The 21340-nt window shown below is 43.9% G+C and overlaps 1 protein-coding gene across 1 annotated transcript in view; it reads right to left on the reverse strand.

The window, feature by feature from the left end:
- ALPK2 (alpha kinase 2) overlaps window positions 1-19379 on the reverse strand; it is a 69899-nt gene extending 50520 nt beyond the window's left edge. Inside the window, exon 1 of the mRNA XM_065407008.1 lies at window positions 17958-19379. Within this exon, the coding sequence (XP_065263080.1) occupies window positions 17958-19379 (1422 nt within the window). The remainder of the gene's footprint in view (window positions 1-17957) is intronic.
- Window positions 19380-21340: the final 1961 nt, after the last annotated feature.

Consider the following 21340-nt stretch of genomic DNA (forward strand, 5'->3'; position numbering starts at 1 on the left):
TTATGCCATATTAATGATTTAAAGAATGTCTCAAAGAACACTGGCATCAGCACTAGTAGTGGGCAAAAGATTTGTGGGGTTCAGTTGGAAAAATATCTTATAGGATGGGATGGAGACTTATTCCAGATGGCGTCTGAACTTATGGGTGCTCCTGCATGTCATTTCTAAGGGGTGTCTCTCTTGAACCAGCAAGTCCATCCATTCCCCAGTGACTACCTCTGCTGATTGCACCCTCTGCCCTGTTGAACATTCAAACCTCCCATGCCATAATTTTGAAAGATCTGCTGCATGGTGGCTATCTGTTTCTCAACTACACACACCCCTACCATGTCAATTCTCACATGCTCTGGCTCTAGATACACCTCACCCTATGTTGCATCCCAGAACACCTGAGAACTGGCTACGGCAGGACTCAACAAAGGGTTTAAAGGAGGAATGGGACTTGTCTAAGGGTACTTCTCTGCCACCCTTCTAAACATGACAATGCTTCCCCATCTCATACAATATTCCTGTTTCCTTTGAGTTTTCCAAATACAGTAGAATCTCAGAGTTACGAATGGAGGTTGTTCATAACTCTGAAATGTTCGTAACTCTGAACAAAACGGTGCTGCTGTTCTTTCAAAAGTTTACAATTGAACCTTGACTTAATACAGCTTTGAAGAAAGAAATGCAGAAGAAAAATGCTGCTTTTAACTGTCTTAATATAAATGAAACAATCACAGAAATAGCTTCCTTACCTTGTCAAATCTTTTTTTTAAAAACCTTCCCCTTTTTTTTTTTAGTAGTTTAGGTTTAACACAGTACTCTACTGTATTTGCTTTTGTTGTTGTTGTTGTTGTTGTCTCTGCTGCCTGATTGTGTACTTCCGGTTCCGAATGAGGTGTGTGGTTGACCAGTCAGTTTGTAACTCTGGTGTTTGTAACTCTGAGGTTCTACTGCAGTCATTTGAATCATGGCCATGTTTATTCATTCCCTTTCCAAAAGCAACTGCACTCATTGTTTTGTCTCGGTGATAATTTGTGAAATTACAATAGGGCACGGTGCTTTGTTACCGTAGGCATAGAGCCAAATCCCAAATCTATCCAAAAGAAAATGAATGGTAACACACTGAATAGCAGGCGTTTTACTCACAGCTGAACTCAGTGTTCATAAAAAGAAGTTTTTAAATCCAAAACAGTCTGCCTGTCTGTGCACCAGAGACACTGGCGCTAACTGAGATCAAACAAAATCTGGATAGGGCAGAGCGAGAATACTGACAATCTCCTGTTTTCAAAGGCAGCTGGTGCATGTTTGTCTTCTTATAACTACATCTTAGAGACAGAGCGCTCTGAAACCCAGTGTGGAGGCTGACACAGCAGAGATATTATGGAGCCTGCTCAGTATGCAGCACTCAGTGAGCTCCATTGCCATGCAGGGCACCAAAGTCCAGCAAAGAAAGCAAGATGTCTGAGAACTCTGACCAGAAATGACTTAGTGCACTGCAGAAGAAATGTGAGTGTTCCCTCCCTCAGGGCACGTCAGGAGGAGAGGGAAGGATATGGACCATACACTTGTTCATGCCCAGCAGCTGAACTAAGCAGCACAATATGCCCTAGGCCAACGGTCACCAAACTTTTGAGGGTTGCACACTCCCCTTGGCCCTGTCCACGCCTACCCAGAGCAGGGGCCGAGAGCGGGGCAACAGCTCCGGGGAGGGAGGGAAACAGACAGGGATAAGGGGGCCGAGGCTGGGGCTGCAGCTGGGGGTGGGTCTGGGGCCAGGAGTGGGGGCCTTGGCCAGGGGCTGAGGCTGGGGCAGGAGTGGAGCTACAGATGGGCTGTGGTGGGGGCCAGTAGCTGGGCCTGACGCCAGGTGTGGTTCTGCTCCCGGCCCCACCCCCAGTCTCGGCCCCGGACTGAGAATGGAGCTGCAGCCAGCAGTCAAGGCTGGGGACTGGCGCAGGGCCTGGAATGGAGCTGCACTGCAGCTGAGTATGTGGCCAGGCGTGAGACGGGGAGCCAGGGACGTGGCTGGGGGCAGGACTGCAGCAGTGCTGGGGGCAGAGAGGGGCTGGGTGGCACTCCCTCCCCGTCCCCCATGGAGGTTGGCCTAGGCCCCGCCGTGCCCATCCTCCACACCCCCTTCGGGGGAAGCGCCCCACAGTTTGGGGACCTCTGCCGTAGGCCCTGCTCCATGCAAAGTGAAAAAGAAAGGACACGCTGTATATCAGAGAGATGAAATAAAATTCACAAACGAAATCTTTGTTATGAAAAGAGCAAAGAATGAAAGCGCAATTCACTGGAGTCCAGCTAGCATCCTCTCCCCCTTCACCCAAATTACCCTTTCTTTGCAAAAGTCTTACACCTTTTAAAATGCCAAAGATTTAAAGTTTGTAGTATTGTTGTAGCCATGGTGGTCCCAGGATATGAGAGAGACAAAGTGGGCGAGGTAATAAGATTTAAGGGCTTGGTAAGGAATGCAGCAAGTTTCAGTCTAATATAATCCTTCCTCCCTCACTGTTACCCGACAGTGAAAATTATTTGTAGACACAGGCCACCATAATCTAGGTATGTACCTGAGGGAGTGTAACCCACTGATAAGTGTATGTTTTAGGCAGGGCCGGCTCCAGGCACCAGCCCACCAAGCATGTGCTTGGGGCAGCGCCTGGAGGGGGGCGGCGCGGCGGGGCGCTCCGGCCCGAGAGCGAGGCCGCGACTCGGCTCGCCGCCCTCCCCGCTGCGCTCCGGCCGCCGGGGAGAGCGGAGCCGCAGCGGGCTCGCCGCCCTCCCCCGGCGCTCCGGCCGGTCGGGGAGAGCGGGGCCCCGGCCAGGCTCGCCACCCTCCCCCCGGCGCTCCGGCCAGTCGGGGAGAGCGGGCCCCGGCCGGACTCGCCGCCCTCCCCCCGGCGCTCTGGCCGGTCGGGGAGAGCGGAGAGCCGCGGCGGACTCACCGCCCTCCCCCCCGGCGCTCTGGCTGCCGGGGAGAGCGGAGAGCCCCGGCCGGGCTCTCCGGCCTCCTCCCGGCACTTTGGCTGCTGGGGGCTCTCCGCCCTCCCCCCGGCGCTCTGGCCACCGGGGAGAGCGGAGAGCCCCGGCCAGGCTCTCCGCCCTCCTCCCGGCGCTCTGGCCGCCGGGGAGAGCGGAGCTGCGGCGGGCTCACCGCCCTCCCCCCGGCGCTCCGGCCGGTCGGGGATTGCGGGCCCGCGGCCGGGCTCGGCGCCCTCCCCTGCCGCGCTGGGGGTGTGTGTGTGGCTTTTTTGCCTAGGGCAGCAAAAAAGCCAGAGCGGGCCCTGGTTTTAGGTCCTCCTCTGTGCCTATTTTCCAGCAGATATGAGTTTGTTACAGCCCCAGCAAGAGACTTTTGGTTCTTCAGCTCAAGCAACTGATGGTTTTAGCTCTGGAGCTCCATGCTTCAGTCCTCATTGTGTCAGCCAAGATGGTGACCATCACAGGGGAACATTCGATTCTGTTTTTTTTTACCATATCATACTGTGGTATCTGAGTGCTATCTCTGCTCTCACTGGCTTTATAAGCCAGGATTAGACCAGGAACAGAGCTTTCTTGATCAAAATCTTTGATTATGGCAATGCGGCTCCTCACTACCTTATGGCAAGATACAAATCCCATTTATAATGGTAGGTGGTTTTTGGACCCCTCCTTTGTTTCTCATATTTGCATTTGCTACTCCCTTTTTATCCTTGCTTTTTTTTTTTTTTTTTGTATTAATGGGGAATGGATTCCTTTATTTTGATAAGTCGCTTGCCTCAGTCTATGGTGTTTGCTTTTGTGTCAGAACTTGTAGTTCTGGTTAGATTGGGTCTTCAGCTTGATTACTTTGTTGTGTGCTGATTCTTTTGAACAGGGCAATGCCATCTTTTTACTAACTGGCGTTAAATCATAATAAATATACATGCAACTGCAAATAACATGTATTCCATTTCTTGGTGTGGAAACAGACAATAACAAGAAAACATATTTGCGGACATTGATGTTCCTAGCACAGGAAAACCTGTGTAGATGGGCTGTGCTGTGGCAGGTATTAGTGTGTATGTCTATACGGAATGAATGCGGCATCAAAAGCAGGGGTGATTAATAGCGCATGAAGAATGATGCTGACGTGTATTTTGGTTCCAAGCTTGAGCGTACATTAGAATTGCCCAAGAGGAGACTTCAATTACATGTTTTATAAAAGTAAATGTCACTCGGTTGCAGCATGAAGAGTGTTTTTCTTTTAAATAGCGAATTTTAGTGCTTGTGAAAGATGCTGGATTAACACCTCTGGGCTCTGAAGTCCTCTATTCACAAATCAGGGGAAGCAGCAATGTTGAGGGATTGTCTCTCTGGGACTGGAGACTGGTAGTTTAGTTAATTACCCATGTCCATCAATGTTTAGTCTCTCTAATGAGAATCCACATAAGGATGCACAAAGGAGCTCAGGCACTGTGGTAATGAGGGCAGTATAAGAACCTATACAGAATAGAATAGAACAGAATTAGTGCCAAATCTAGTGGTTTTATGATGTGGATACCTGACCATTAAGGGTTTTCTTCAATATATCAAGTAGGAGGAGGTGACAAGTAGGCTGCTGCAAGGCTCTGGTCTTATTTAACTTCATCACTGATCTGGAAAGAGTAGGCAGCACATTTATGAAAATGACAACGGATACTATATTGGGAACCTCTTTGAGGCCAGAGAAATAATACAAGGGGAATCAAAGAGACTAGAAATATGAACAGGAAATAAAATGAGACTCAACTTGGAAAAATACAAGCTAATACAATTGGGGAAAAAGTAATCCTGAGTACACATAAGCAAGAAAGGAAGGTACCTGGAAAGCCACAGTATTAAGAGAACTACAGATACTAGTGGAAAGCACATTAAACATGAGTGTGCAAGACAGCAAGACAGGCCAATACAATTTGGGGGTATCCTGCCATGGGGCAGGGAGGTTATATTGCCTCTCTATATCACTGTGATGTCACAATAAATAATATGAAGTGGCTGGTGACACTGATTTATTAAGAATGATCAAATAAGCTAAATATATTATTCCGGACAATAGCTATGTTAACACAGAGTGAAGGTTGAAAGTACATATAAGTAATTTGGGGGGGGGGGGGCGGGGGGGAATTACAGAGAGGTTATAATTACCCCCAAATCAGTATTATAAACCCAGGAAATTCAGAGCTCAGGTGAAACTTACAAGAAATCCTGAAATGTTAATTTATGGGATTGCATAGTTAAGGCACCCAAACCTTAACTCAACCCTGACCCCATGCAAATAACCGTGCAGTTATGAATGATGCATTTTTAATTTTTGTGGTATAAAGTTATTTCCCCTCCCCCCTTTACCTTCCAACCCTGTTGGTACCAGTATAGGGCAGTTAAGGTTTCTTGGGTGCCCTACCTGTACATTTCCTTCTTTACATAGCATCATACTCAGTTGTTGTTTATTCCTTGCAGTAGGCCTCATGGGTCCTTGTTATTCTAACTTTTTGGTGCAGTTCTTTTCTCCATGGCGCAGAACAAATGTCAGCATAGGGTCCCAGGTGGTAATTTTACATTTTAACAGAGATGGCTTTATTGTTTTTAAAATTGCAGTTATTTTTAAAATATGGCAAATATTGCCTATGACACAGCTGTATTTCATATTTTAATCAGATTGAGCACAAAGTTCATATTTGAATCCAAACTTCCCCAAGCTCTACTCGAGTTAGGAACTGATCTATTGGTTTGACTTATGGTGTTAGCAGATAAGTTTGTATCTGGAGCTGGATGTCAACAAAGTTTGGAAGTGTTCAGGCCCATTTGCAATGTCAATGTTGGAAAGAGTGTAAAACAGCTATAGATTCATATTATTGTAGAGTGTATACCAAAGGGAGCAGATTATAAATAAAATTAGAGGGGAAGATATCTCCTGCCATTGTTGTTGTCAACGGGAGTTTTGCTATTGTCTCCACTGGGGCCAGGATCTTACCTGATATGTTTATCTCAAATCACAAAATATAGGTCCAAATGTTCAAATTTGGGTGCCTAAAGTTGGACATCTAAAGCCACACGTAGGCACCTAAATTCTGGACACTTACTTGAGAGGTGATGAGTGTTCACAACTCCCGGTGAAGTCACTGGGGAGTTGCTGGCGCTCAGCAGCTACGAAAATCAGTCTAATTTCATTTAGCTGCCTAAATATGGATTTAAATGCCTGGCTTTTGAAAATGTTGGCCAGGGAGTTTAAAATGGACACTTTGTTATGCAATACAATCTTTCTGCTTGGCAATGTTGTCTCTAGATAGCTCATGCCAAACCTCTTATTATGCTGAACTGATCAGACAGAGCTGAGCAGAAGTAAGCCACATTTCTAGGTCTTCAGAACCCTGAGGAAAAACAGTCTATCCTGTTATAGCTTTTTCCACTCTTGCAACTTGCCCTTTGACCTAACATGTTTGTGGCGTGACTTTTTCCATCCTTTAGACCAAGCTGTTGAGAACACTTAGTTAATCTTAGAGACTGATCTATGAAAAAGGCTGAAGCACTTGCTCCTTCTAGCCCATTATAGTAAGGGAGTAATGTGAGAGACCTGTAGATACCAATAACTAGAGCTGCTTCAAAGAACATGTAGCTATGTCAGTCATCCATGGAAGGTTTATCCTACAGATTGTATGTATTCACACATGGCTTTATATAGTCTAATACATTATAAAAGGCATTTGCATTTTTCTGGGCTTGTGTGAGTGGTCCAGTGGTTGGTGTAGATGACTTGGAGCCAGGACTCATGGTTTCCAATGGCTACTCTACCATTCACTTACAATGTTAATTTGAGCAAGTAACTTAACCTTTCCATGCCTCATTTTCCCTCTCTGTAAAATGGGTGTAATAGTACTTGTCTACCTCATAGGAGTGTTGGAAGGACTAATTACTGTTGGCAAAGTGCTCTGACGCTCTCAGACGAAATGTGCTGTATTAATGTAAAGTTGTATCAAATTGGAACATTTCACCTCTGTATCATGAGTGGTGCTGCCTAGTTTGGTGCTTTCAAACAAATGAAGGGGAAAAAATGCATCCTCCCCCACCCCCAAACTATGATTCCCTTAGCTACCTTTGTGGTGTTTGCCCAAAGCTGCCATACCTGCTGGGTGAAAACACATTTTAGATCAGGTGTTTGCCAGTGGAAAGTTTAGTGGCATGTGTTGCAAACAGCTTGCAGTGCCCATGAGTCACCTGGTACACGTGTTCACTGCTACCTGAATTCCCAGCACGTCAGTCACCACACTATTTTCTGACAGTATCTTAAAACATTACATGTAATATCCAAATATAAACTATCATACTACACTATGGCCCAAATTCAGGGAGTGATGTAAATAATGGTGTATGTTACACTCTGGTAAGTCGATGTGAGTTGGGTTGAAGGAGGAAAATTGACCAACAGGGAAGCAGCAAGCAGAACTAACTCCTTATGAGACTTCCACATGGAAATCCATGTGATTAGCAGAGGATGATACTGAAGAGAACAGCTCGTGCCCACTCCTCACCCCCGCTCCCTCCCACAAAACCCCATGGAACCAGCTCCCATTTTGCTCCAGTGGAAGAGCTTCTGAGGGTTCTCGTGGATGGGACAAAGATGTTACTCAGATGAGTTTCTTACTTTCCCCCCAAATGTACTGGGCTTTCTCTGAGGAGGAGTAGTGCAGCTATCAGAGCAAGGGCAGTCCTACAGGGATGAGCGGGGAATAGCCAATGGGATGGGAGGCAGACATAGCAGTTGCAGTTGACTGGGCATCTCCTGGCTGAGGAGCCATGGAGCAGAAGCTGGCTGGGGGATTGGGCGTGGGGGGAGTACAGTGGCCAGGGGAACCTTTCTGGGGAGGGAGAAATGGAAGGATGACAGCAGAGAGGGGAGTCTCAGCAGTGAACTAAGGGCATTTGTTAGCTGGAGGAACTGTTAGCTTCAAGGTTGGCAGCTGACAGTGCACTGATTGTGCCAGCATCTTGCATCCACCCAGGCACACCATGGCTTGATTGAGCATTCTCTCGTAAAGGCAATGCAGGTTCTTATCCATGTAAAATTCTGGGTTAAGTTACACTGATGGCTGCCTCCCCCCAAACTGACTGAACCACTTTTGTGTGTGAATACAAAGTGCTGTTCAGTGGATTGCACAGGGAACAATCAATGTAACTTCTCTATTGGTCTCAATGAGGACTCAGATTAATAGCTCTTTAGGACACAGACTGTATCATCCTGTTTGTGTGGACAGAGCCTAGCACATTGTGGCTGTTAGTAGAATGCAAATAATAAATACAGTAACACTTAGATCTGCATTCGGATCAGCCCCTCCTCAAAGCTTAGGGGTGCTTGGATCTGAGTTTTGGTCTATGCCTTTCTCTAGCAAAGAGAAAATATTCATTGCCAGAGTTTGGTGACCCTTCCTCCCTCCCAACTTTGTTCAGAGTCACCCGGGAGCACCCCTAAAAATTTCTGACACACTGTCAGTCACTAAGGAGCCATCTCTGCTGCTGCTGCTGCTGCCACCAGCGTCTTGCCTGCTGAGTCCATGCTATGTTCAGCCCCCACTTTCCAGTCCGGCCTGCCTAGGTACAGAGTCATTCCTCATCCCTGAGAGAGGACATGGGTTATTGGAAGTGATACTAGGCCCAGCTGGTCCCTAGGCGAGACCCCTGGTGGAGGAACTGGCCCCATATCAGCAGCAAGGAGGAGCAATGCTGCCGCTACACTGCCCATCAGTTTTGGCCCCCCAGGCCCTCCATTGTGAGTTCTTCAAGAGACAAATAATTGAACTAATTCATACCAGATGGAGATCAGGCCCATAGTTTTATACTGAAACTAGATGAGATTTGCAGTTTCATCTGGTTTCAAAGTGACATTCAGCATTTTAAACTGAGTTTCACTTTGAATTGTTTGAAGTTCTAATCTCAAAGCGAAAGTTCTGGGTGGGAAAAGAGGTGATACCAGTCTCCATGGTTTGAAACCAAAGAAAATAGTTACACGAGCCCCATTACCTCAGACCTCCTGAGTGTGAACAACTCTAGATAAAAGAGTATATCAATTCTAATCCCTTATTTTATCTCACTCAAAACATCATCTCAATTTCCACTTTGCGCTGATATTTCTGAGGCTTTGTCTCTGATTTTTTTTTTTTAAGAAAGATTCAACCAAAGAGCCAATTTTGAGTGAAACAAGTTGAGGGGGGAGGGAGTGGGAAATACATGCCCCATTTAAAAAAATAATAGGAAGGTTTTCTTGTGCTTGAATAACTCAAAAACTTCACACCCACCAATGACTATTTGATCGGGTGAGGACAAAAGGCATAGACATGTTTTAAGAAAATTTGAATAAAAAATAAAATAATAATAAAGTGACTGAAAATGGCATATTGGCTATGCATAGCAATTCTCCCTCATTACTGTTTTTCAACTTCACTCATTTTATCTTCAAAAACAGTAATTAAACTTGTTTCCATCTGACAGCTGTTTGTTGGCCTATGTGAAATCATCTGCCGTTCTCGATCTTATTGGGAGTGGACAGGTGTCCCATCTTGACTGGCATTAAATGGCCTCTCTTACTCTCCTTTCCTGTATCACTCAACCTCTTCTTCCTCCACCCTTTCCCACACCTTCCTTCTGCCAGTTTCTCCCCTTCACACTTTTTCTGCGTTTCTTTGCCCGATGTTAGAGCACTGCCTATGCTGATTGTGATATGCTGTGTAGAGTTGGTTAGATTAAACACCGTTTTATCAAAAAATGCTGGTTTGTCAAAACTGAAATTCCTTGTGAAAGCGAGTCAGGTTTGACAAACTTTCCCCACATCACAGAGCTTGTCAATTTCACTCAGCAGCTGTCTGTCCCAGAGAGCAAATCTCAGTTTGGTGTTTCTGAAATATTTTTTTTTTTTTTTACATTTTTGGTTTGCAAGAAATTTTGAAATACTTGGTTTCATTCTGATTTGGAACAAAACTAAATTTAAAAATACCAATATTTTCCATAAACTGGAAATCCTGAGTTTCAGCCAGCTCTAGTGCTGGGTCCATTCTACTGCCTTTGATCAATACACTTCTGTATTTGCCACAGATCATGGTGTAGATCACTGATCCAAAGATGCAGAGCAACTCTGACAATGTGGCAGCACCATGGGAATCTAGGCTGCAGTCAGATACAGGCTATCCTGCAAAACCTTGGTGGCTGAGAAGCAGGGGTTAGAGAGGTGCTACTCGAAATAACTTTTTTTTCAATCAGCTATCCCAATTATTTTATTTGTTTCAGTCCCAAGTTTCATTTTGTTGTGACAAGTAGAAATGGTGTAAATTCAAGTGAAGGAGGTCAATGCAAGTATCACTGGAGGTGTTCAAAAACAGGATAAGTATAAGACCCTAGTCACAATGGAGTAATGAACAGAGCTGAGCAAATAATTTTTTGTTCAGGGGCCTGGAAGCACCAGGGTTCCTAGCCCTGGGTCAGTCCAGTTGGCCGGTCTGCCCCAGAGCTGCAGACCCTGGAAGCACTTGGGTCCTTGTCCCTGGGGCTTTCCATATGGCGGGTCTGCCCTGGAGCAGGGATCCTACCAGTCCTGAGAGACCTGGCTCCAGCAGGACTCCTCGGGCCTGGCAGGCTGCCTGCCATGGAGCGGTGAGTCTAGTTGACCTGAGAGATCCAGCTATAGCCAGGAATCTGGGGGTTGGCAGGCTTTCTGCTGTGGACCCTGGTCCAGAACACCAGCAATGGAAACCTGAATGTCTTTGAAACAAGTTTTGATGAATCTGCAATACATATGGTGAAACATTTGGGTCCAGCAAACTGATCTATTAATGAATAGTCCTTGTGAAATGCATGGCCCGCAGATGGTATGAATTGTGGATCCTACCAATAAGGAAAATGTTTCAAAGATACACATTGCATTTTCCATGGAATGTTTAATGCGAAAAGAGACTATTAAGTAGAAGTAGGGAAGTGATCTTACCTCTGTACACAGCATTGGTAAGACCACTAATAGAATACTGTGTCCAGTTCTGGTGTCCACACTTCAAGAAGGATGTAGAAATAGAGAGAGTTCAAAGAGGGGCCCACAAAAATGTTTTCCAGCCTCTGGATCAAGCCTTGTAATGTGAGGCTTACGGAAGTCAGTTCATTCAGCTCACCGGAGAGAAGATTGAGAGGTGATTTGATCACATGTGGAAAAGATATCTGATAGTGGGGCACGGGTTCAACCTTGCTGACAAAAACATAACAAGATCCAATGGCTGGAAGGTGAAGTTAAAACATTTCAACCTTGAAATAAGACATAATTTTGTCAGCCAGCTGTGGGGGGTGATTAAACATTGGAACAGCTTGCCAGGGAGGTGATGGAGTCTATAAAATGAGATTAGATATATTTCTAAGAGATATGGTTAAATCCAGCTTCTTGGAGAAATTTTATGGTCTGTGTGTTTGGGGTGAGGGGAGCCAAAATTGGGCTGGATGGTTGTGGTATTCCCTTCTGGCGTTGGAGCCTGTGTATCCCCTTCCTTCCTAGGCCTGGGGAGAATGGGCTCAACTTTATTGCCTTCAGCATACTCATAACACCTGCAGCTTTGCATTAAGATAATGATTATAATCAAATCTCATGCTTCAGGACTTCAGCCAGCTGTCGGTCAGGCTCAGGAAGGAACTCCCCCCCCCCACCGTACATAATTGGCCAGATGTGTATGTTCCCCCCCACACACACACACACCTTACTCTGAAGTGTCAGAGACTGGCCACAGCAGGAGATGGGACATCTGTGGACTGGTGCTGTAAGGTGGTACACAGAATCCTCTTTCTAGATGTCTGGTTGGTGAGTCTTGTTCACGTGCTGAGGGTTATATTAATCACCAGATTTGGGATTGGGAAGGAACCTTCCCCAGGTCAGATTGGCTGGGATGTTGGGGATTTTTCACCTTCCTCTGCAGCCTGCTGGGATCATCTGGGCATATCACACTTAATTCCTGGCCATTGCACAGGCATAGAATCATAGAAGTGTAGGACTGGAAGGGACCTCGAGAGGTCATCTAGTCCAGTCCCATGCACGCAAGGCAGGACTAAATATTATCTAGACCATCCTTGACAGGTGATTATCTAACCTGCTCTTAAAAAACACCAATAATGGAGATTCCTCTCTAGGCAATTTATTCCAGTGCTTAACCACCCTGACAGTTAGGAAGTTTTTCCTAATGTCCAACCTAAATCTCCCATGCTATAATTTAAGTCCATTGTTTCTTGTCCTATCTTCAGAGGTTAATGAGAATAATTTTTCTCCCTTCTCCTTGTAATAACCTTTTATGTACTTGAAAACTGTTATGTTTCCCCTTAATCTTCTCTTCTGTAGACTAAAAAAATGTTTTTTAATCTTTCCTCATTGGTCATGTTATCTAGACCTTTAATTATTTGTGTTGCTCTTCTCTGGACATTCTTTAATTTGTCCACATCTTTCCTGAAATGGGGGGCACAGAACAGGACACTATACTCCAGTTGAGGCCATATTAGCACGGAGTAGAGTGGAAGAATTACTTCTCATGTCTTGCTTACAACACTCCTGCTAATAAATCCAGGAATGATGTTTGCTTTTTTTGCAACAGCGTTACACTGTTCACTCATATTTAGCTTGTGATCCATTATGACCTCCAGATCCCTTTCCACAGTACTCCTTCCTAGGCAGTCATTTCCCATTTTGTATGTGTTGCAATTGATTATTCCTTCCTAAGTGGAGTAATTGCATTTGTCCTTATTGAATGTCATCCTATTTACTTCAGACCATTCCTCCAGTTTGTTCAGATCATTTTGAATTTTTATCTTATCCTCCAAAGCACTTGCAACCCCTCCCAGCTAAGTATCAGCTGCAAACTTTATAAGTGTACTCTCTATGCCATTATCTAAATAACTGACAAAGATATTGAAAAGAACTGGACCCAGAACTGATTCCTGCAGGACCCCACTTGATATGCCCTTTCAGCTTGACTGTGAACTGCTGATAACTACTCTTTGGGAACGGTTTCCAACCCGTTATGTACCCACCTTATAGTAGTTCCATGTAGGTTGTATTTCCCTAATTTGTTTATGAGAAGGTCATGCGAGACAGTATCAAAGGTCTTACTAAAGTCAAGGTATATCACATCTACCGCTTCCCCCGTATCCACAAGGCTTGTTTCCCTATCAGGTTGGTTTGATACAGGTTGTTCTTGACAAATCCATGCTGATTGTTACTTATCACCTTATTTTCTTCTAGGTGTTTGCAAATTGATTGCTTGATTATTTGCTCCATTATCTTTCTGGGTACTGAAGTTAAGATGACTGGTCTTTAATTCCCCGGGTTGTACTTAGTCTCCTTTTTATAGATTGGCACTATACTTACCCTTTTCCAGTCCTCTGGAATCTCTCCCGTCTTCCATTACTTTTCGAAGATAATCGCTAATGACTCAGAAATCTCCTCAGTCAGCTCCTTGAGTATTCTAGGATGTATTTCATCAGGCCCTGGTAATCTGAAGACATCTAACTTGTCTAAGTAATTTTTAACTTGTTCTTTCCCTATTTTAGCCTCCGATCCTAACTCATTTTCACTGGTGTTCACTATGTTAGATGTCCAATCACTACTAACCTTCCACATTTTCTGTTATTGTTTTTCCCCCCTCACTGAGTAACAGGCCTACCCTGTCCTTGGTCTTCTCTTGCTTCTAATGTATTTCTAGAATGTTTTCTTGTTACCCTTTATGTCTCTAGCGAGTTTAATCTCCTTTTGTGACTTGGCCTTTCTAATTTTATGCCTATGTGCTTGTGTTTGTTTGTTTATATTCAACCTTTGTAATTTGACCTAGTTTCCACATCGTGCATTGGTGGCAGCTTGACAGGCGCATAACTGTTGATAGTGGGAGGTGGCACAATTTAAAGTTTCTGGTGTGAGCCCTGGCAGCTGAGGCAACGCGTGGGGGAGCATGCCACACGGCCTCGTGGCCTGCAACACGGCCTCACAGTCACTCACTGCGCCTTCTTCAGTGCAATACAGAGAAGCTTCCTAGCACCTCCCAGGTCAGAGCCAGCTCCTGGCCTCCCAGCCAGCCCCACCTTTGGCCACAGGCTCCTGGTCCCATCCGGCCTTTGGGTGCAGGATCCCAGCCCCCTCTCCCCCCAGGCTCTATTCCTGGCTCTGTGATGGACTCTATAAGCTGGACAAGGCAGTTGGACCCAGTTCTCAGGGCTGCAGGTGCAGCCCCTGTGCACACACATGGCCACACAGCTGCATGAGGTTAAATGCAAGGCCTTCCCCCCTCTATAATGGGGAAATCCCACCTCACTCCCAGCGGTGCACTGCGGCTGGAGCAGAGCAAGCTGATCACTGCTCTAGGGAGACATGCCCTGTGAGCCAGCCTCAGAGACCATCCATGCTGCACTCAGGCCTCCTAGATTTCTGCCAGGCAGAGGTGACACATACTGTTGATGTGAGGAGGGCACAATTTAAAGGCTCTAGTTTGAACCCTAGAAGAAATCTGGAGGGGCACATGACCCCGTGTGCTCCCCCATACATCTCCTCTGCACCTTGGTCTCTCCTGTTCTTTCACTGTGGCACACAGTTTAATTTCCTGAGGACTAAAATGCATTAGTCTAACTAAAGTCTTTGGGCTTGATATAGGAGTATCTGGGTGAAAATTCATGACCTGTGATATACAAGAGGTCAGACTAGATGATCTAACGGTCCCTTCTGTCCTTAACCTCTGTGGAACTATGAAAAGGTAAATGTTGTAGTGCTTATGCCCCCAAAACCCTGTGAACTTGCCAGTTGCAACAGCACTTCACTGACTCTGCTGACATTTGGCAGGCTCCAGAGACAGGTGCTGTAATTTAGGGCTGATGCCAATGTTACTCCAACTGATGATGTTGACTGGGCACACGACAGCTGCTTCCTCTTGAATGCAAGTATATTGTGAAGTTGAAGTGCTCCAGTTTTCAGTTCTGTATGCAATATCATGCCGCTGGCCTAGCTGGCTTTATTTATCTGTTATTAATCAATGTGCATTAAATAAATACATTTCATGTAGGGCGAGGTTGTAGGTCATGAGGCTTTGTGGGAGGGAATAAGGAGCCTCTCTCCTGGCGTGGCTCATGAAAGCAAGGTCCATGCAGAATACCAGCGCCTGCACGGAGGCTGCTACTGAGGTGCTCCACGAAGGGGACTGGAAGAGACAGAGGATAGGTGGAGCCATGGTTATTCTGCCACTATGATCCTGCCAGCAGAGCTGACCTACTGCACAGTGGGGAATATACTGCACCCTTTGAAAGGGGATAGCAAATTACTTTCTCACCAGCTGAACTGGGAAGTGCCTCATGGTGCTCTTTCTGCGCCCAGTCAGTTTTTCTCTGCCCTAAATGCAGAACTGAGGCTAATACCACAATGTAGCCCTAAGTAGACTAGGCTGTCTATACAGGGCCAGCCTTATGGGTGGCAACATGGGTGACCACCAAGGGCACTGTGGTCAGGGGAGGCGCCCTGGTCAAAAGGCTGCACAAGGGCTGTGCCTACCCGGGAGGCAGGGGGAGAGGATAAAGGGGGCTGGGGGCAGGAGCCAGGCGCTCATACGCATCCCCTCTCCTTCCTCCTGGCTGCATGACACCTGCAGCGCCGCTGCTGCTCTGCCTGCCGAGTGGCTACCCGCTGCTCGGGGACCAGTACTTAAAGGGCACCAAAGAAAGTTCGCCCAGGGTGCCATTTTCCCTAAGGCCAGCCCTGTGTGTATAGGGTACAAAGTTGATTCTTGCTCTCCTTTCTTATGTTACATTGAGAGACTATGGGATGGTTTATGGCTCATTATGTACTTTGCAGAGATGGGTCCTAGGGCAAAGCTCCAATCCAAACTTCCCCGAAGTTGCAGTTGGTAGTCTTCAGGTCTGAGGCTTTGCTTTGGCCCATTACTAAAATGGCAGTCTGCTGTAATTTTGTATCTGAATCTAACCTTTACCCCAGTTGGAGGGTGTTTGAATCCAGGGCTTTGGTTAATCCTCATTTCTAATATCTGTCTGTATGTTTTTGTTTTATTTTTACTTTATTTATGTGGTATGAAATGCAATAAAGCCCGCCCACCACAGAAGTGCAGGTAGCCAGAATATAACTAGCCAATTTGGAATCTGGCCATGCCATTCGGATTAACAACCTGCTTTTGAGAAAAGTGTCATGGGATCTTAATGACCATAGACCGTCAGGGCTTGGGTTTATTGTCTCAGCCAACCATGACTGTGCCTAATGCCATTAAATTTTTAGTAGGTTTTTACTTAATGAGGGTGTTTTACATCACAAGAGTGTGATTCACTGTTAAAATGTTACTGCACCTTTTATATACAATGTGTAACAAAGGAAAACCAGGAATACAGATGGCAAGGTGGGCGCTATAGCTGCTTTTCCAAGTGAAATAATTTGACTATTTTTGATTGTTTAAGAAATCTCATGACTGAACTCAAAATTAACTATCACTTTGAAATGGGGGCCTTTTTTGCTAGAAAGAAATAGGGGAAGAAAAGTATGTTCCACTAAAAAATGCTCCATGCATAAGTGTGTGTTTGTGGGGGAGTGCATGCATGCCAAAATATAATGGAAAATGAGTAGATTTAAGTCAAATGCTATGGGGGGGTGTGAGTGAGATGCCAGAGGGTTGTGCCTGGTGAAAGCAAGGGAAGAAGTCTCATGGGAGTTATAGCAGGTAGTTATAGGGGAGGAGAAGAGAGAGAGAAGGAGAGGGAAAGTGTGGATGTTTAGGCAGTCAGGAGTTGTATTCTGAGGTCCAAATATACGAACAATGGGACACTTGAATGCCACCCACATTTGAATGATGTTTGGCTACTACTACTTGTCCCCTCATGCTCAATCTCACCCAAAAGGTCAGGGTGAAGAATAATCCACCTAAAGAGAGTTTTCCATTTTTCTACCTTTGAGATGCAGAATGTTGCATCACTTCAAGAAATTACTCCTTGCTTTATGTTGTTTTTATTTTCAAAAGCCTATTATCAGCGCATTAGATTTTGAGGTAAACACTGAAGTCAATAGAAGGCACAATTATGTATCCACAAGTACGGTATGTTTTTATCAATTAAAAATATGCATTTCTCATAAATAAGATTTCCTGTGAATTTTGCCACCCATTTAAAAATCCTTCCCCCTAAGCAAATGATAAAGGAACAAAATCTGCCCGATCTGTTATGTTTTAATGTTTTCCTTAGGTCTTTTCTACATGAAATAAAAAGTATGGGCCAAATCCTCTGCTGGTGAAAATTGGTGTACCGCTATGTAAATCAATGGATCTATGCTGATTTACACCAACTGAGTATCTGGTCCATTTAATACAACAGCATTAGGAGAACACTTGGTGTTATATGCTTTTCACAAAGAGAAATAAGCCACTTTTCCCTAGAATATTTAAATCTTTCATTCTTTTATTAAGAAAACAATCAAAACTGTCCCTCTTGCTAACATAAACCCTTTGGATCAAATTGTCATCTTAGTAACACCAGGGTAAATACAGATTAACTCTCAAATGACTTCTGTGGAGCTAATTTAGATTTACATCAGTGTAGCTGAGATGAGAACTTGACACTTTTTCTTTTCAAATTATGCTCATATATTAAGGTATATTCTCCACTTGCAACACTCAATTGAGAAACTTTCTAAGCAGAGAGAGACATTGCCTGGATAAGACACATGCAATAGATTAAATATCAGATTTCCCTATCCAGCTGTCCATTAATGCCTTTTACTATTATCTGTCTCTCTCTATAATTAGGACAGCTTCTGGTTTATCTGGGCTTTTTTCAAAACCAGATTTCCTTCACAGCAGTAGCTGTCATTCACAAGGGTTTGAACAGTATCTTTTAAAGTAATTTACATTTTGCATTATTTTGCAACAAATCGGAATAAAGTACATTCAAGTTGCTAGAAAAGCTCTTTATGTTTAATTATAAAATGCTTTACTTACCCTGGGTGAGACACTTTCATTTGGCAGCTGATTTTTGTCAGACAGGCCACTAGTCCATTTCCTTTCCCAATGACTGGTTTTATCTGTCTCTTGTCTATGACATAAGCCAGCCTGGATTAGAAAGCTTTCTGTCACCTGGTGCTTTTGTTTTGAAATGGCACCTCTTGGATTATGAAACAGTGCACTAGTATCCGTAACATTTGTTCCCGTTTGAACAGATTCTCCTGTGTGTCTTAATGGTTTGCTAAGTTCCTTGGGGTCTAATAGATTTAAAAGGTCTTTTCTCAGCCTCTCTGTCAAATTGACTACAGCATCCTTAGATTTTTCTTCTGCCAGTTTTCTCCTTATCCCATTTAATTGCTGTGAACTCTTATTTGACAGGTCTCTGCCCATACTATTTGCTACCATGGTCTCCGAGGCTTGAGTTGTCAGAGAACTATCTGAGCCACAAGAGGAGGACTCCACTTCTGCAAGTACGACATCCATGTTCTGTGATTTGTCAATAGAGAAATCTTCCGCTGAGTGGTTATTTGTATTGTTTTCTTCAATTCTAGGATAATCATTTTCAATCGCCGTAGAAGCGACGGGCAATTTGCACTTCTCCTTGTCTTTCATTGTGGTAGTTTTATCTTGGTGGTGCCCAACAGTAAGAGTCATCCCTGTTTGCAAGGTTGACTGACTGTATGTGGAGAGATCTCTCCTTACAGCTACTTCTTTGGATTTTGAGTGATGACCACAGAAGCCAATGGTGGTATCCATAGGCACAGTGTTATCTGACACTTGAAACCGGCAAGGCATTCCACTGAGGAAATAATTACACCCATCACAATCCTTACTCAGCTTTATATCCTCCTCCTCATCACTTTCTAATAAAAATTTTAATTTCTTTTCCCATATTTCATTTGCAAGATCTGTCATCACATCAGAACATTCCAGATACTCAAGGTCATCATCAGAAAACTCATCAGCTGTGATTAGAGTTTTACCTGGATAAAGTTCAAAGTTAGTGTCACAGATCTGAGAGGCGTCCTCTACAAAGTTATGCTGATTTCCTGTGTGAATATTTGCTTGGTAATTGGACAGTGTATTCTCAGTCAGAAGTTTATTGAGGCTACTATGTTCAGTTGCCTGGGCATCTTCAGTGGTCTGACTAGAAACTAAGATTTCAGCAGTAAGGCAACAGTTGTCTATATGATTACTGATTAGACTTGTTGGTTTGGAATACACTTGAATGCTGTAGCATTTGGTTGCTTTTCCAGCAGCGTCACTAGCTAAAGTGTTTGAGTATACAAAATCATTTGCATTTTCTGATACATACATTGTGCAGCAGTTATTTTCTTGGAGTTTAAATATGTTTTTATCATTCATATTGTCTTCCAAGCTAGGTATGTTTCTGTACTGATTCTCCAATGAAGATGACATCTCTGTTTCTATAGGCTGCTCTACTGACAAACCATTGACTTTTGTAGAGGCCAGCTCAGGTGAAATTAAAGTGGATACTCATAGGAGCAATTCCTTTTCTCCGCTAAAGGTTTCTCAATCTGCCTAGCTTGATCTGAACCTTCCCACTGAATGCATTGGCTTCATTCTTTCTACTAGCTCCTTCATCATCGTTTTGGTTTGACAGTAATTTTTGGTAAATTTTGTGTCTGATATCACTTCCACAAAATCTGAAGAGTGGATCATTCGAAAGCAATTTCTAGCGACGATCTGACAAAGTGCAGCATTCTTGCTCTGTGAATAAAAAAATAGCTGGAGTTTAAAACTAAATTTTAAAAGGATACGCATTTTATTTATTTCATAAATGCCACAAGTTTGCTCGTCTGTACTATTTTTTAAGTTTTGTCCTTTGAGTTGCAAGAATTTTCAAAGGAACAAATCAGGGTTTTAAAAAGACAGCAATTGCTAACTGCAACAACTAAAAACCACTACTTTATGCTTAGATGTTTAGTGAGAGCACATTAGGAGCAACCAAGGTGATTTGTGCTAGCAAAATAAACCAAGCCAAACAGCCACCACACACATTTCAGCCCCCCCTCAACGTATTCTTGTTTCCACATATATTTAGCTGCAACAAATGTGTGTTCCTGCATCTAATCTGGATATATCCATGTGTAAATGGGAATCTATAAGTATATGTGTGAGTTTTGCATATGTACACGTTTTTGCTATTTTGACAGTTATTCTGGGGCAATAATAATAATTTTTTGAAACTGCAATGTCTGAATAAAAGTTCCATAAACATGTTACTAGTAACACTTTGGAATAATCAATCTGAATGGATTTTAAATGATTCTTTTTTTTTTTTTACCATTTTGATTTCTTGTTTGCCTGATGCAGCTGGAGCACTGAAATCAGACTGCTCAGTTTAAATTTCCTATTTATATTACATCTCACTTTTTGGCTGTCATGCACGAACAGTACAATTGTGTGTATGTTCACAAGGTGGTTTTAAAAAATAATTAAAAGCAAAACAAACAAAATACCCAAAAGGTTCTAATAATTTAAAATTGAAAAAAAAAATGAAACGTATTTATTCTTTTTAGGCTTTTTAAAAACACTTCTAAATGTTACACTTAGTTGCTGGACAATCTCTGTCTAAAATAATACTGTTTGCTTTGCATTACCCATTTCCTGCAGCAAAAATCCTCATGGGCATATTACAAATACAAAACAAAATAAAATAAACCAAGCTCAACTCCAATCTTTTGGTTTTGTTCTGTAAAAGTAATAGGCACTCTGAGCAGTACTATATTCCTGATTAGCCCCTCTGACTTCAGTGGAACTACTACGGGAGTAAGGTACTTACTGCTCAGCGTAAGAAACGGTGGCATATTCGAGCTCAGAGTGAATTCAGTGCTCAAGAAAGGAGAAAGTTTAACAGCCCCGGAAAATAAAGTACTATATTTATTCACAGAACAGGTGTGGTTTGCAGAGCTGAAATAAAATCTTGCTCACACTATTTTCCTAATGCGTCTGAACTCTGATCTGATGAACCACTTTGAGGATGAACCCCCAGTGAGTCCTTTCCAGTTAAAATATCTCCCTTCACTCTCCTAACTCTGTGCTGTAGATTCCCAAACCTTCTGATCTTTTACTTTCCTAGCATGCAAACTTCCCCACTGCCCTTCCAAGCTCTTTCAATTGCATTTCAGTTGCTGCAATGGGGGCTTAAGTAGAGCAGTCAGCGGTGCTGTCAGCTGCTGTCTGTGCCATGTTCCACTAGGAACTGATTCAAAGTCAGACAGCATGAAGACACATGGGGAACTAGATTAATGCCTAGTAGTGGGTCAATAGCAATGGGCATGTATGGGCTTGTTTGGAGTTGCACTCTCTGTAGTAAACCGCTCACTGCAAGTCAGTCAGTTTTCCTTTCTTAGGGG

Source organism: Emys orbicularis, chromosome 6 (genome assembly GCF_028017835.1).
Source record: "Emys orbicularis isolate rEmyOrb1 chromosome 6, rEmyOrb1.hap1, whole genome shotgun sequence".
Lineage (NCBI taxonomy): Eukaryota > Metazoa > Chordata > Testudines > Emydidae > Emys > Emys orbicularis.